The sequence below is a fragment of the Coenobita brevimanus genome, chromosome 26, assembly GCF_032717465.1.
Source record: "Coenobita brevimanus isolate Jiangsu-jjx chromosome 26, ASM3271746v2, whole genome shotgun sequence".
In the NCBI taxonomy this organism is placed as follows: domain Eukaryota; kingdom Metazoa; phylum Arthropoda; class Malacostraca; order Decapoda; family Coenobitidae; genus Coenobita; species Coenobita brevimanus.
Genome location: NC_136979.1, coordinates 38,572,466 through 38,589,799, shown reverse-complemented (window position 1 = coordinate 38,589,799; position 17,334 = coordinate 38,572,466). Strand labels below are relative to the sequence as shown.

Genomic DNA, 17,334 nt, shown 5'->3' with positions numbered 1-17,334 from the left:
ACACATATAGACATGGTTAAGAGAAAATATGAAAAGGGCACAATAAAGAAGAAATATGTACCATACAGAGACCTGAGATGGGCTTGAGGTTAAGGTGTTCTGAGGCTAGGGGAAAGAGAGTTGGTGGTCTCCACCACCTGTTATTAATTGCTTGGGTAGGGACTCATCTTTGAATCCCTCAAATCCATCAGAAACCACTGATTTTGCAACATCATTGTTGGCAAAAACTAGCTCATAGGTGTGATTACGTGTTTTTTTAGCTGAGAAATGGGCAATAACAGCAGGAGTGCAGATTTTCATTTAGCAGCAATAATAAAAATTGCTATAACCAAGGGATCACTGTACATCTTATTGAGATTCACACCATCTTTGGTGGGAAAAACAGACTGATGATGATGATGATGATGACAGAACTCTTCATCAAGGCTCAAATTTGCTAAGGATATAAACAGTACAAAAGGAAGAACTGCTTAAAACCAAAATTCTGGTACATCCATTTCTATTACTCTTATCAAAGTCTTACTAAGCGACTCCTGTAAAGCAAAGTGGACACATATGGCTGTACAGAATAGTTAAGAGAGATGAGAATAATGACTGGAGAAAAGATAGGCATAAACGTATGAAAGGATGATTATAATGTAATGGCAGTGTGTGGCAAGATCATAAGAGGAAATGAAGTGGATGACTGAAGAGGTAGGACATGTCATGAGTGGGGACTCATGGTGGAGGTAATGAAGGCAAGAGTTTACTGATGAATAATGAATGGAGGAGATTCTGATCTAAGTCACAGAGCTACAATATACTGTGTGCTCCAAACTAGTAATGAGGGTGGAAGCTTTGACTTTACAGTATCAAATAATATAATCCACAAACTGGATCCCAAAATGTTATGGTATTCATAATTATCATATGACTTTTTCTCACCACAGGATGGGATGAAGAAGGATCTGGTAAACAGGGAAACAGAAATCACAAAAAAGGAAGAACTATTAACAGTATGCCCAACAGGCCAGACACTCATTCACTCAACTTTGTATGCAAACTGAAAAAAACTTTGTATGCAAACTAATAAAATGAAATATTACAAACAAATCCACTCACTCAATGTAGTGCTACTCTCGGGTGTCTGCCCTGTCCTCTCCTCCATCCTTCTTTCCTTCCATCCTCTTCTGTCTTTATTTCCTTCATTCTTTCCTCGTCTTTCTGCCTGCGGGTGACTTTACACTCCCTCTTCTGTCTTTCATTCCTTCATTCTTTCCTCTTCTTTCTGCCCGTGGGTGACTCTACACTGAGTGACAAGCCAAATGGTTTCCTGTACACCAGGAAACGATTTACTACGCTGGGTGGTAACCATATAACCAAATTTTGGCGCCTGGTGGTTTAGTGGGTAATTATTGTGCTCCAATTGGATTGAGCCGGTGAAGATTTATATCCTAGGGATGGTTGGGGTATATTGCTCACGTAATGCCACTCAGGGATGAGTGAGGCTGGTCACTCTCATCTTGAATGTCAGGACCAACTGCCTAGCCCCGGGCTCCTACGCTCCTCATGGGGCAACGTAGGATTGGATGATGGATGGATGGATGGATGACAAACAAATGCTATATGCTTACAGGGAAAAATTGGTTTCCTGTACACCAGGAAACCATTTACTATGATGGGTGGTAACCACATAACCAAATTATGGTGCCTGGTGGTGTTGAGGGTAATCAAGGTGCTCCAATCGGACTGAGCCTGTGTAGGTTCATATCCAAGGGGTGGTTGGTGTTTACTGCTCATGTAATGCCAATCAGGGATGAGTAAGCTTGGTCACTCTCATCTTAAATGTGAGGACCAACTTGCCTAGCCCTGGGCTCCTATGCTCCTCATGGGGCAGCGTAGGATTGGATGATGAATGGATGGATGGAAAAACTGGTCATTTTAAGAATTCTGTTGTTCTATAATACCGGCACTTTCTTACAACGTGTAATGTTTGGCTATTTAGAATTTTTGTCAAAACATCCATAGAGAAGAAGACTGGATGATGTGCCTTAGTTCAAAGTGTACCTATGTGAGGTTAAGTCTGAGATGACAGTGGCTCTAGTAATTATATATGCACTTCAAGATGAAATATGTAGGCTTCTGAGCAGTGAAAAATCTGATTTTCCTTCAGTGGGAGTAATGTAATTTGCTATACACTTAACAGAATCAACCAAATTCAGTATCTACTATCTATCTATCTATCTATAGCCCGACGCCCTAAGCCCGCAAAGGGTGGCCGCAGACAAAACGCCTCCAAGTCACTCTGTCACCCACCATTTGACTCCCCTCCCCCCAACTCACCCCCCCCTCCCTCATATACACAAACGGTAATTATCCACTTCATAGTACGGCTGACTGTTATACAGTATTTTGGCTTAAATGCTGTCCAGTAACTCAGTTACTACAAGCCTGGCAGCTAGCCACAAAATCATCACATTTCTGCAAAGAACTCGGCCACACGTACCCATAGTTTAAGTCAAAGCCAAGACTCACAATACATTATGACTTATTATATACAGTATTCTGTATCTTTACTTCTCAAATATTGGGACACAGCAGAATGCTTGGCACTTAGTTAAGATTCCAGATGCTATAAAGCCATAAATGGATAGCATTAGTGTTGGGATTCCTTACAGGGAAACATGGCATTATATGACTGACTGGTAACCATGGTATATCTTCCCATTTCCAAATAAACAACTGGTTTTGAATGGTGGATGGAGACTGATAACAAACACTTGAATATTCATGTCAGTGCTGATCATGTGAAAGCTAATGGTTAGTAGAACCAATATGGAAAACAAAACAATGGGCGATTATCAATGGATGATTTCAATTCAGGTAAGGAGAGAATATTCACTGTTATTCATCCACCTTTACCTGGCAGATATTTTTATCCTTTTGGAACACTCTTCCTGTACAGTGGTTCAATGAAACAACAGTTAATACTGTACTTTGGCTCTAAATCCTTTCCTTACCACCATATTCTAGTGGTAATCTCTTGTTACAGCTAGACATTCAAGATGGAAAGATGGCAATTTTATGCCAGGTTAAAGTGGGCCTTGATGAGAAACAGAGGCTTGAGTGTTGCAACTGCACGAGGCTTACATGAAGGAGTGTTAGTGCCAAATTTAACATATGGATGTGAGACTATGGTGTGGCATGAAAATGAAAAGTTAAGAGTGAGAGCACTGGAGATGGGACTGCTGAGGAATATATGCAGAGTTCAGAGAGTGGACAGGATGCGAAATAATGTGATTCATAAAATATGTGGAGTGAGGAAGCTTGTGGACAACAGAATCGAAGAAAGTGGACTGAGATGGTATGGTCATGTGGAGAGAATGGATAACAATAGAGTGGTGAAAAAGGTATATCTGAGCGAATCTGAAGGAGGCGGAGGCAAGGTAGGCCAAGGAGAAATTGGAGGGATATGGTGGATGTGTGTGTGTGAAGAGATGCTTGGAAGTCAGTGAGGTTAGGGGACTGACAAGAGATCATGCTGGTTGGATGAATATTGTGAGGAGAAGCTCATAATCAGGGATTTGGCACCCCGGACAGTGTCCGGATTGACTCTATCGGATGTGTTTATGTGAAGCTACAGAACGTGGTGAATGTTTCTGGCGTATCAGATAAAGTCAGGATTAAAGAGGCTTGAATGATGAATGAATGGAAGCGTGGCCCATTGGAGTAGGCAAATTTGGGCTGTCTGGACACTGCTACTCCTCACCCTGCCCTAGGGTGGGAAAGAAGGTCCAGATGATGGTGATGATGATGATGTTAAAGTGGGCAGAGTATGGTATACTGCTGACCTGCTGGCGGAGAAAGTGCTTGGTGACTATGTACTGAAGGTGAAGGAGGCGACGGTTAAGATCATCATGGACTTCCTCTACTACTTCTGCTACACAACTTCGCAGAAGTTCCACTTGCATCCCCCATCCTCCATCTTTCATTACTGCACCAACATTCTTCTCTGCCATGACAAAATAATATCACTGTGACCAATTCATAATAAGATTTCTCTCTTCCATATTCAGTAGTAATAAAATAGAACACAGTTCCAAAAGAATGTGACACCCAAGTTAAACAAACTTATTATCTCAAAATGACTAATCCAAAATCAGAATATCTCTTCCATGCTCAGCAGAAATATAACAGTATATAGGCACAAATAAATGAGAAACCCAAGTTAGACAAACTTGTAAGCTCAAAGTGGAATGATGTACAGGACTGCAATATACAGTAGCAACTTACAAATTTATAACAGCAACAATAGTTAATGTTCCCTTGCACAATGACTTTGCAATAAACAGTGTGCTCAGAACTTAAGAATAGCTCTGTGTCCATTACTAATCTACCTATCAAAGGATGTGTTGTTGAGGTACAATTCTGAATCTCCTCTGATTTCAGTGTGGCATCAGGATGATCTGGAAGCAAGTCAGATCCCTGAATAGGCTGAAGGAGCTGTCTCTTCTTAGGTGGTGAAGTTCTGCTATAGTGACTGGGTAGGAGTGGCGTGGATGGATGACCTGTTGCGGTGTTGCCTGCTGTTTTTTTTGTATCAGATATTGCTGTGGTGCTTGGCGTCCAATCCTCTACATTCTTGGATACCATGGGAGGGATCACTTGTGTGGATAAATCCATATCACATTTAGTGTTTACTTTGGATGAAGAGGGAGATTTTGAAACTGATGCATCCTGAAAATTATTTGGAGTACCGGCCCTTGTTTGTTTATCACCAAGCTCAATGTTTCCCAGTGTTATGCTAGTACTGCGCAACGGTGAGAGAATTCCATCTAAGTCAGCTTGCTTTCCTATGAAATTTGTATTGGGATTAAGTGATGCCATCATTATAGAATGAGGGTCATTGTGTGCATCCATATTTTTCGTATCTTGTTCTGATGATGGCTCTAAATTCTCTTTGTCACACTGCCTTGTTGGAAAGTCACAAGGTTGGAGATTAATCTGTGGTACAGGGCTGCAAGGCTTTACAGAAGCCATGGGAGAGGCTGTGGCTTCTGTGTTTCTTATTGGAGAGAGTATATCATCTGAAACAGAAACACTGATGTTATATTCGAATTGTCTCTCATGTAAGGATGGGTTAAACTGATAGTATCAGAATTAATATACACCTTATTTCTGTCAAAAAACTAGGTGGGTATCAACCAGAAACAAGAAAGTACAAAAGTAGGTAGATGTGGGTCTCCACCATCCACTCACTCAATGCACTGTTTCCTATAGGAGGTTCTACAATGAGTGACATGCAAAATGATTTCCTGTCACCTATGGAACCATTTATGATAATGGGTGGTAAGTAGCCAACAAGTGGACTCCTGGTAGCCTAATGGGTTAAAGAAGTTCAACCTCCAACTGGTGTCCCTCATGGGCTCAGTCATATGAGTGACTGTTCTGGGTTACTGTATGTAAATACCAGCACTGCTCTGGGACAAATGACTTTGCTTTAAGTGTCTGGACTGAATAGCCTAGTTCTGGGCCCATACACTTCAAAAAGGGCTGGACAGATGCACAGAATACTTCCTCAGTTACAATACATGCTGAACTGGGCTAAATATATGTGTTAACTATACTAAAATAGTACTCTGAAACATGATACGCAGAAAATACCCTGCAAAATTAAGTTGTGAAGATAGACGTACCTTCATCAATATTGTGGGCCCAAAGTTTGTAGGTAAGAGGTGAGGCACTTTCCATTACAGGGTCAACAATTTGTCGGATGGGTGAAAAGACATCCTGAAAACCTGGAGAATCACTGGAAGTGCTACCTGAAGCACCAGTGGGGTTTCCAGGGCTGCATGGAACATTTTTCTGTGGAACATAAAAAAATACAATAAGCCTGTTATATATCTGTACAGCATCATTTAAAGTTCTTTTTGTTTTTTATAGTGTACAGTAATCACAGAAAATTTGTGTTTTGAAGTCCCATTCCTACCTATTAAGCTGACTGGCCAGTTTCCCCAGTTTATAGTACCAGCTGTATGAAAAAAGCTGTGATATTACTTATATTTTCCATCCTGCTTAAGCCTGCAGCTGCTCTGAGAAAGGTAATTCATTCAGTTTGTAACCTAAAAATTTCTTTTGTTACTCACTGCCCAGGTTTCACTTCCATATGATAGCGTTGTGGTAAAATACTTCCACATGGGGTTCTCTTAACTTCCACACTATCAACCTTGCCCTTCAAAGTACTGTATAACCATGTTTTCAATTTACCCTTATCCCCTGAAGTCATCTAACCTTAATCTCACACTCAATTTTTTCATATTTATACAATGTAATTCCTAGATATCTAAAACTATCAATTTCAGTACTACCTGTCTTTAATACATAATCAGCCAAATAGTTATTCTGCCATATGCCATATAACTCATAGGTATGCTATATATATATATATATATATATAAATTAAATAAATAAATAAATATATATATACATATATATATATATATATATATATATAAATTAAATAAATAAATAAATATATATATACATATACACACATATACAGTACCCTTGCATCCAAGACGGTAATATTGTTGCCCGAGGGTCCCGTCTAGGATGAAAAACGTCTTGGACCAACACAAGACCTTATGGAAAAAATTAAGTCACAAAATCCTCGAAAAGTGTCCCTAAAAACATCAACTTAGACCTTTTTTGGCACCAAATTTCCTCACCTTGAAAGTATGCGTTTCTGAGCTTGTCTCCAGCTTAGTATCCTGAGGTAGATGGCGGCGCTTTAAGGGGTTGGCAGACGGTTTCCTAAGCATGGTTACATAAGGAGAGGCAATATCCTAGAGCAAATGCTGAGTGCACCACGCGGTAAGTGTGTCCAAGATCCACTGGTGAGGGAGACAAAAGCAGGCCTCGCTTGCTCATCATGTGACCAGATGCCAATATTTTATTGGACAACATCTCAACCACGTCACTCTCCTGGGCGTGGGAACTGTGTTGGACCGGGTGAGACCGTCAGCTGCATTCTCCTCCGATTTGGGCTGTTAAGAACAGCTGGTTCCATATTGGATGTATGCAACCATATTACGGCAATATTTTGTTTTATTATTTATGGTTTCCGTCTTGGACGCGAAAAGTCTTGGACAAACCCGTCTTGGACGCGAGGGTACTGCATTTTTTTTTTAATGCAAGGGAGATGGAACCAAAGGCTAGAAGCCCACAAAATTGTCCCCTCAAAGAAAGAATAAAAACAACATACGGCCAAAATCAAGTTCCATTCATTTTGAGATGCCTCAACACACTGCGTTTCAAAGACTGGAGGTCATGAGCAGTAAGAAATACAGACAAATGAAGACAGTTCCTGAGTTCGCCTGTTGCATACATGAAGGACTGGGAGTAACGATTAACTCTTGCATTAGAGAGCTGGAAAGAAAAGGGATGAGAATTTGCTGCTAGACGAGTGCTATATGCCTGCCATGGCAGTGGAGGGCTGCATGAAGACAATTCGAAGGAGAAAAGCAGACAATTCAGAGGAGCAGTAACCAATGAGGTTGTGATAGAAGAAATAAAGATGCATCACTGCGGTGAACGGACAGAGGCTTACAGGAGAGAGTAAGAGAAGGAGAGTCAATGAGACAAAAAGCCTTTGACTCCACCTTGCTGAGAAAAACTGTATGTGGGGAGCCTCCCCACACATGAGATTTGGATTCTACACAGGAGTGAATAAGACCTATGTATAAAGTCAACAACTTTTCAGGGGTAAAGAAGGCATGGAGTCAGCTTAGTATACCTAATCTCTCCGCAGCAGATTTTACAAGAGGGGTAATATGATCTTCCCAAGATAAATCCTGAGAGAATGGAACCTTAAGTATGTTCAATGATGATGCTGGATTGAGTTGGGTATTGATAAAAATTTGAAGATATTCTTGTGGTAGGTTCTGATGTGATGCGGTGAGGATCTGTCCGTTCTCCCTTTTGGGGCTAAGATGCGAATGAATGTGTTTGAATGGATGAGTAAATGGAGAGTGAGTCGTCCTGTCTCGGCTACCTCCCTTTCCTTGGGGGAAGCAGCCTAGGTATATAGATAGATAGATAGATAGATAGGTTCTGATGGGATGAACGAAGCAAGAACTGAGTTTCTGATGCATTAAAAACAAGATTACATTTACCCCAATCAGAGGTATAAGCCAAATCAGACAATAAGTGTGCCATACCCTTATCCCTTGTTTGTTGAAGTACCTTAACTGCTGTGATGGACACTGTGCGAAGAGGATGGAAAGGTGAAGAGTGGAGTCATCAGGGTATGAATGAATAAGGTTAGCTGTACAGTTTAGAACAGTGGTCCCCAGTATTTTGTAGGATTTGGGGCACATGTAATTACCAATGCTAATATAGCGGAGGGCACCAGGGGAGGGGAAAAAAAAAATAACATACACACACATACGAATATATGCCGTAGCGTATGTCATATGACACTCACTCACATAATATTCAAGGCCCAACAACTTAGTTTCACCTCAAAGACCTACCCTCCGGGGGAAAAAGGTCACATACTCTTCCATACAAAATGTCAAAGAAAAGTTTACTGGAGCTAGTAGTTGAATGCAACTAACCTGAGTGGGTCTAATTGGAGAGAACACTTCTGGCGATGACATCTGTGATCCTGATTCTGTCTCGGCCTCCTTCACTTCGCACTTACCACTCTCTGCTTGACCTGCCCATGACCTGAGTGGAAGGATGAGGAGGAGGAGGATTAATGCTCACTGACTGCATGAGGATCATTAAGGCAGAAAATAAATTTTTGCCAAGTCACATACTCCCCTACACTAACACCTCAACATTAATGGGATCAACATCCATAAGTTCACTTATACTGTACACGAGGTAGCCTCAAATGTCCAAATTTATAAAAACAGAAAACTGTTTTCTAAAAAAAAAAAAAAATGTGCTGGGTGGCACTGCTGATTGCATCATGGTACATGCATCACCCATCCCAAGTGGTGGGTGCTTTCTTAGTCTTAACTTGGAATCGTGTAAAGGATAAGCATACATGGTATGTGCATTCTCTACATAATAATGTGAGGGTGTGGTCACTGGTGCTGCAGTGGGTGTGTCAGTCAGTGATGCTGTGTCAGGTAAATGAGTCAGGTTGAGAATATGAACGTACAGTCAGCCCCCGCTATTCGTGGGGGTTACATACCGGACACCCCCACGAATGGCGAATTCTGTGAATAATCTGTTCCTTCCGCAAAAATCACTGGTTTCACTGTTTTAACTACTCTCATTACCTACAGACCCACTATGAGACCTGTAAATGTAATTTATGGCAGATTAATACTTCCTAGAATGTACAGGATGATACACGAGCCTTTCTGGATACGGTGTACTATACTCTCCCATGCGATGATGTAATATACAGTGCTCTTGTTCACACCAAAATGGCATCTGCCAACCAAGAACAAACTGCCCCTCATGCACCATGTTTATCAATTTCACTTTATCTTCCAGTGACATCACTTTCTTCAGCCACTCAGGCTCCCCAGGAGGCAGATTAATCTTGAGCAGCACACTTAGGACCCATTTTTCACAGGCACAAAAAATGGGGTTGATTAATGAAGCCATAATAACAAGCAGAACACACGTGAATGCACAACCCGTGAGATGAATGGTGAGAGTGAACGAGTACAGTGGCATATGACAGATGTAACAAAGTTCCAAGTAGGTGGTCATTTACTGAATCAGCACTTTTAATTGGAAAATATTATAATTTTTATCACCATATGGATTCACACACACCTAATTATCTGATATCTGGTCAAAAATTTATTTTTTATAAAAAATCAGGATTCAAAGTAGAAATTTGCTAAAGTTAGCAAGAGCGTTTCATCTCTAACTTGACAACTTGCCAGGACAAACTGTTTTGAATAAATATTGATCTGCAATGCAAATACATCTATTTGTACTCTAAATCAATATTTATGCAAAACGGACATTTGTCAACATGTGCTGACAAAATGATGGGGAAAGATCCGCTAACTTTAGCGCATTTTAACTCTGAAACCTAATTTTTTATTAACAATTGTATTAAGCACAACTTTTTAAACTGAAATTAAGGTAACTGGGTGTGAATGAACCAAGGCTATATGTGATAAAAATAATATTTTCCAATTAAAAGTGCCGATGCTGTGCTGATTCGGTAAATGACTGCTGATTCTGTAATTCGTCACACCGGCATTTGATTGGGTCCCCTCTTTGAATGGCCAATAGGATGGGGAGAAAGATGACACTTAGGCACCACCCTAGGAGCCAGTCACAAGCAAGCTCTCATTGTGAGAAAAGAAAGAGAGATTTGAGCTGAGAAATACTGAGAGCTGTTGAGTGCTGATAATCTGTGCTGAACAGTACATACCTTTACTGGGCAACTGCAAAGTTTATCTGTAAAATGGTATTTCTCATGGAAAACATGCAAAAAAATCATTTATATACCACTAGGAACAGCTGATGCTGTGGGAGGAGCAGGAAATATCTTCCTGCTAATTTTTAAAATAATTTATCAGAAAAATCCACAACTATGCGAACCTGCAAACGGCCAGGGATGACTGTATGCATATCCTCTACACTGTAATGTGAGGGTGTCTGTATATATGGTCACTGATGCTGCAGTTTGTGTACTGGTTAGTGAAACTGTATCACATGAATGAGTGAGGGAGCCAGTCAGACAGATAGAGGTCAGCAAGTCCAGGATGGAAGTGCCACTGAACATGTTAAACATAAAACACCCACCCACCCATCCTTAACTAACACACCAGTATTCACTGAAGTTCTGATATAAGAGACAATATTACACAGATATAGCAGTATGTTTATCAGTCAGTGGAGCAGCGTATTGGGTGGCTGTGTACACATGAGGATGTGAGAAAGGGTGGCCCAACAATGCTTGTTTACAGCCACAAACAAAAGTTAACTGACAGTTTCCTCTCAGCACTGAGAACTGCCTTCCACATGTCTTATTCCTACCCAAACAACAGAATATTCTGCATTTTCATACTATCTTATGAAATTCATATGGCTGTGAGAACAACAGTTAATGTAATACCACCCATAGACCCAGCTGGTCGTGATAAAGAAATTTTGCTCATGGCTGTACATGTACAATGCCTAAGGCCAAGAAGCACTCAGCTAAGTAAATGTTGCCATATACCGTACTGACACATTTCCTAGTGACAAAACATTTGCTACTGCCATGTTCATGCACACACACCATCACTACTGTACTTTGGTAATGGAGCAGTAGAATACAGTAACCTCTCAATTACTCAGTGAAATGTTCAGCCAAGTCCTATACCGGACATTGCATAGTACCTCCCACTGGTTTAATATCTGGTGCTTAACTGGATATTGCGTCATTATCCATCCCAATCCTCTATCCTAAAAACTTTAAGATGAAAAGTAAGCATATAATACTATAAAGCAATATATAATACAATAAAGCAATATATAATACAGCAATACAGTGCCGGCTGGCTACCGTAAACGAGTTGGCTGATACACCTCGACACTAAACATTGCATAGAACCGCCGGTTACCTCCTGCTGTGGCACCGGATATGGCTTTAACAGAGCCACGCCAGCAGCACTGGATATTGCGGTGGGCCAGATATTGCGATGACGGATAATTGAGAGGATAACTGAGTTTACTGTATATGCAAGCTCATTTGTTCAGCAGGGAACAAATATTAAATACGTAGGTTTTACTGTTCAACTTTATTACAAAGAGCTCATTAACAGAAACATGCTGTTTCGCTGACTTTTCAAACTGGAGGGTTAAATACTGTATATCTTTTGTTATTCCCTTCTCTTGTACAAACTTGGGTCCTGTCAGATGTGGTGTACATTTTTCTTTCGACTGACCTAATGAACAATATTTCATGGGCCTCTATTTTCTTACTTTAAATCAATACCACATAATTTTAAGCCTGACTGACAATACTTAACCCCTACATGGCCACCAACATTGAAAGATGCCCTTCAGTATGAGTGCTGAGGGCACTGAATTTGTGCGATCTGTAAAAAAACGCAGACAATTATGGGAAGGGAACAAGAGTCAGCGGTATGTTTACACAAACCTATTCTACTGACCCAAGCACTCAAGCTAGTAGTTAATCTCCCATGTTATTGCCCACGTGCTTATACGCTACCGTAAGTGCGTCGTCATGTAATGAATTTTTCCGTGAATCATAACGAATCACAGGATAGGTTTAGGGGGGGGGGTCCCGGGGCCGGCCTGTCGTGCATAGGAATATAATTCCCATGTCATTAAAGGGTTATTGCTTAATAACCTCCCCCCCATTTTTTTTTTTTTTTTAGATTAACATAATTTAAGGTTGGACATAACGTGGGAGGCCATCGGATACATGTAAGGGGGGATAAGACAGAGTGGCCCATACCTGACAAGTCTTGTCCTAAATGTGAAATAAGATAAGGAGAGCAAACAAGTTACTGTATTTGCGAAATTCAACATTCCCGTGGGTTTAGGGAATGCATCCCCCGTGAATGCTGAAGTGCTGGTGTATAATACAATCTGCAACAATACCTAACTTTAGAGGGGAGTATGACCAATTCTTTCAACCAAACAACTTTTAAATTCTATTTTTGCTAATTTCTGGCGTTTTTAATTACCTTAGTAGAGACTCAGTGAGTTATGAGCAGTCTTCACCATTCCTATTCATAACAGAAAGACCTTTCGTATAAAATCATCTGGAGGTAGTAAGAATTAAATATGACATTATCATCTGAGTGAACGGGCTGAAAATGCAACTCAGCTGGACAGACTTCAATATGAGACAGTAAATGATGACAAAATACAGTCAGTCCTTGCTGTATGTCGGGTGTGTTTTTCAAAACTCTTACAACTTTTACTACACAACTGGTATCATCATCACCTAATCCTGTGTTGCCCCATGAGCAGCATAGGAGCCCAGGGCTAGGCAAGTTGGTCCTGACGTTTAACATAGGCATGGCCAGCTTCACTCATCCCTGAGTGGCATTATGTGAGCAATAAACCCCAACCACCACCTTGGATGTAAACCTGCACTGGCTCAATCCGACTGGAGTGCAGTAATTACCCACTAAACCACCAGGAGCCATAATTTGGTTATACGGTTACCACTCAGCATAGCAAATGATTTCCTGGTGTACAGGAAACCATTTGGCTTGTCACTCAGTGTACGGTCACCCGTAGACAGAAGGAAGAGGAAAGAATGAAGAAAAGAATGACAAAAGAAGGAAGGAAGAGAGCACAGGGCAGACACCTAAGGGTAGCACTACATCGAGTGACTGGATGGTGAGTGCCCCCACATACATACTGTAGAGTGGAGGAAAATGGTGTACAGGCTACACAGGTTGCAATGGAACCTTAAAATGCAGTTTTCTTTATACAAGGACTTGATATATACAAGACATCATCTGAATGAAGGGTTTAAGCTGCAACTCACTTGCACGGCTTCTGATATGTAACGGTGAGTGAGTTGTTTGTGGTGCTGGGATGGGCTGCTTTCCTGCCTCCAATGATGGTACTGTCAGACTAGGGAATACTCAAAGTTAATTATCAACAAACATTATACATACGGTATTACAAAAGTTCAGATGTTTCATATACAGCATCAGAGCAATTTAAAAATTTCAACTATCAAAGTACAGTATTGTAAATGGAAGCCATTCTGCACTTTATTAAAACTAATATTTTATATAATTAAACCATCTAACTGACTGCACAAATTACTGAGAGATTAAACACAATTAGCATGGCACTTAGCCATAAGAACACTGGGTTACAACAATTTTTACTTTTCTCCAACACTCCTATAAAATTATCATAACCATCATAACCTTACTTCCCATTAATACTTGGGGTGGATATGATCCACAAATAGGAACATGAAAGTGATGAGATAGAACTATAAATACAGTGTCCTATGGAATGAACCAAACATACATTCACTGATATTCAAGCCTTCCAAATTATCATGCCAACCTTAAATGTAAATCATCCATGCACTTTTCTTTTCTGGTGATAGAGTTATAATCCAACCTTTGATCGTGCTGAGGGCTGGCGGAGAACAGCTGTAACTTGTGAGGCATGTGCTGAAAGAGTGGCAACAGGTGGACGTAAACACCGCAAATCATGCACAAACACCTGGCCTGTCATTGTACCCAGTGCCACCCTCTGACCGCCGGCTAAGAATGTTACACTTGTCAGTGGTGCTGGGCTGCGATGGTTCATCACAGTTCTGTGGGACAAAGGTGGATGAGAAAAGATCAAGATTAAATTAGGGAGACCGAAATACGCAAAACCAGATCAGTAAAGCACTGAGGACCACTGCTCATCCATAAAGAATAGTTCCTCTACTGCTCATCACCAGCATGTGTCTTCTAATATAAGATAACAGTCGTTCCCAGTTTCTTCTATTCCACTCTATACTGCCACATTTAGCTACTGACTTTTATCTATTATCCACTCCTCTTTTGTTGACTGTGATACGGCTGATGTTTCCATGGTTGTTCAGTATTTGTACAGCTGGGGTTATAAGAGAAGTAAAGATCCATGTAATGGAGAGAGGGATGGCACTGGTAATGAACAGTGATGAGTGGAGTATCTTAAATGTGATGTATGCAGATAATAATATGCTGCTTGCAAACAGCAGACAGGAGTTTGGTTGGCTGGTGCAGAGTTTTGTAGATATCTGTGAACACTGTGCCCTGGAAGTAAATGTAGATAAGAGTAAAGCAATGGTCAGAGAAAGAGCAGGTAATGACCAGTGTGATGTTACAGTGAATGGAGAGATCAGATGAGAGCTTAAGTACCTGGGTGCAATGACAAAAGACAGGCAAATGTGCAAAAGTGGAAAAAAGGGTGGTACAGGAAAGGAAAGTGGCTGGTGCTATGAAGGTCTTAAAAAGTAGCAGAGGTCTGAAAGTGGTGCCTGCTAAAGGCCTGCATGGAGTTTTAGTGCCTACTCTAACATGTGCAAGTGAGACTACGATATGGCATAAAAATGGAAAGTCAAGAGTAAGGGTAGTGGAGATGGGACTGTTGAGGAATGTGTATGGTAAGGATAGTGGATAAGATATGGAATCATGTGATTTGTGAAAGATGCTATGTATGGAAGGCTTTGAATACCAGAGTTGAAGAGAGAGTGCTTAGATGGTATGGCCATGTGGAGAGAAAGGGTGTGAATAGCAAGTTGGGTGATTGGAGTCATGGTAGACCAAAAAGATGGATAGATATGGTACATGAGTGTGTAAGAAAGAGAGGTATGGAAAGCTACTGCAGCTTAGGAACTGATGAAAGATTAAGCTGTCTGGATGAATTTGGTGTGGAGGAATGTATGACCTGGGTTTGGAAGGTGATGGCAATGATGATACAGTTGATATTTTCTATGCACGGGAAGCTAAACCAAGTGAAAAAACCAGCTGATTAATTCCCAACTGAGACAGGAGACTGTTCGGAAAACAAGAACCATCAGATGTATGATACCTTATTAACCCCTTAACCGCGGGGCGTCACTTTCGTGACGCTTGGGAGCAAGGGATCATACCGCGTGGCGTCACTTTTGTGATTCTGTGTTATTTTGAATTCACACGGGCTTTCAAGTGGTGGCTTGTATCATCTATCAGTACTGCCAATGTCCAACACTAGTCAGCACTCATAATCTCATCTGTACTCCCATCCATTGTTGACAATTTAGCCATTTCTCCCCGTTCTTGACTCCCCTCCCTACCCCCCCTCCATTACCCTATCCTCTCGCCTGCCCGGCCGTGCTATGCTAAGTAAATCTTCCCTGGAATTTTTCACTGATTTCATCCATTGAAATAAGCCCTATGCCCTATTCTTATACCAAATAATATATACAAGAAAGAAATAAGGTAAGTGAGAGTGCCATACACCTGGAATTGGCTAATTATCACCTGACAACACCTCACGTGCACTCGTTCGCTAATTTTCGCTGTTTATTTCCCCTTGAAATATGCCGTATACAGTACTCTATTTTCATAATAAATATACATATAAGGAAGGAAGGGAGAAGCCTAAGTGATATTTACATTCACCTGGAACTTCCTAATTTATAATGTATTGTCTAGATTTCCTCCCAATCATTTCACTGCTATATATTAGCTGCTGTCAAGAGGCTAACGTTGGCAGTAATGCATTTCCCTAGGTAGGCCACCACCCCGGCCCACCCTTATCAGTTCACTCTCATCTTCCAATGTGAAAGTACATCTATTTGCTCTTGCTAACTTCAGGCACTTTTCACCCTCATGCAAAGGGCCCTGTGACCTTTACCCCCTACTAAACCTCGTATGGAAAGAGGTAAAGGGCTGACAATTGATAAAAGAGTGACTACGATCTTTCTATTGAGTAAAACTGTGCAAGTGGAATTGTAGATAATGTGTAAATAATGTGTAAACAGCAAGTGAAAGTAATGAATGTAAATATACGTGAACAGTGGAAAATAGTTTTATAAGTTATTTCAAGTGACAGTTCATAACACAGTGTAAATAAAATAGAAATGTAAATAATGTAAATAAAATAGAGCACGTAAATAGAAATGTAAATGAGTAGTATTATAAGAATAGGAGTATATACCCTAGGAGTAATGAAAGTGAAAGTTTCACTCTAGCATGTCTGAATACTATGAGTTATGAGAGTGAAGGTGAAAGTGACATTCACTCTCAATGCTAGTATACAGGACGAGAAAGTGAATGCTACGTATTTTACTGAAAGAAATTGAATCCCTACAGTGACAATAAACTAATACTACTGAAGGAAACTTATGGATAAAGACTGTAGATATATATAAGTGTTATATAGTAATAGAAATATAAAGTGTGAGGGGTTTTATGAATAATAAATGACAGAATACCAACAGCGAACTAGCGCAAGTGGGAAGGTCATATGCGCTCGTAATTTTCATTGCTTTCACAGTGGTTTTTATTTGGAGTATGGATCCCAAACTACTTGATAATCATAGAGTAGTGTTTATAGTGTTAATATCTGGCTGTGGTAATCATATTATGGGTTGTCGGGAAGTGTAAAGTGGTGACTTCATTACCCAACTTCAGAGGTCTCCACAAGTCCTACGGTAATCGACGAAGGCTCAACAAACATCCCAGGAGAAAGCTGAAGGTATGTGCCATATGTGAGTTGGGAGCAGGGCAGTGAAATGGCTGGGGACAGGGCGACTTGGAGGCGATTTGTTTGTGGCCACCCCAAATGGGATTGAGGCGTCTGGCAATAGATAGAGATAGATTCTAGGACTAATAACTGATTTTTGGCAAATATTTTTTGAGA

At 40.6% G+C, this 17,334-nt stretch overlaps 1 protein-coding gene across 1 annotated transcript in view; it reads right to left on the bottom strand.

The window, feature by feature from the left end:
* Grip71 (WD repeat-containing protein Grip71) overlaps window positions 1–17,334 on the bottom strand; it is a 38,008-nt gene that overhangs the window by 2,122 nt on the left and 18,552 nt on the right. The window contains exons 6-11 of the mRNA XM_080268180.1: window positions 14,074–14,272; window positions 13,478–13,566; window positions 8,598–8,709; window positions 5,676–5,844; window positions 4,377–5,066; window positions 3,831–3,991 (exon numbers count right to left, since the gene is read on the bottom strand). Coding sequence (XP_080124306.1) covers window positions 3,831–3,991; window positions 4,377–5,066; window positions 5,676–5,844; window positions 8,598–8,709; window positions 13,478–13,566; window positions 14,074–14,272 — 1,420 coding nt within the window. The remainder of the gene's footprint in view (window positions 1–3,830; window positions 3,992–4,376; window positions 5,067–5,675; window positions 5,845–8,597; window positions 8,710–13,477; window positions 13,567–14,073; window positions 14,273–17,334) is intronic.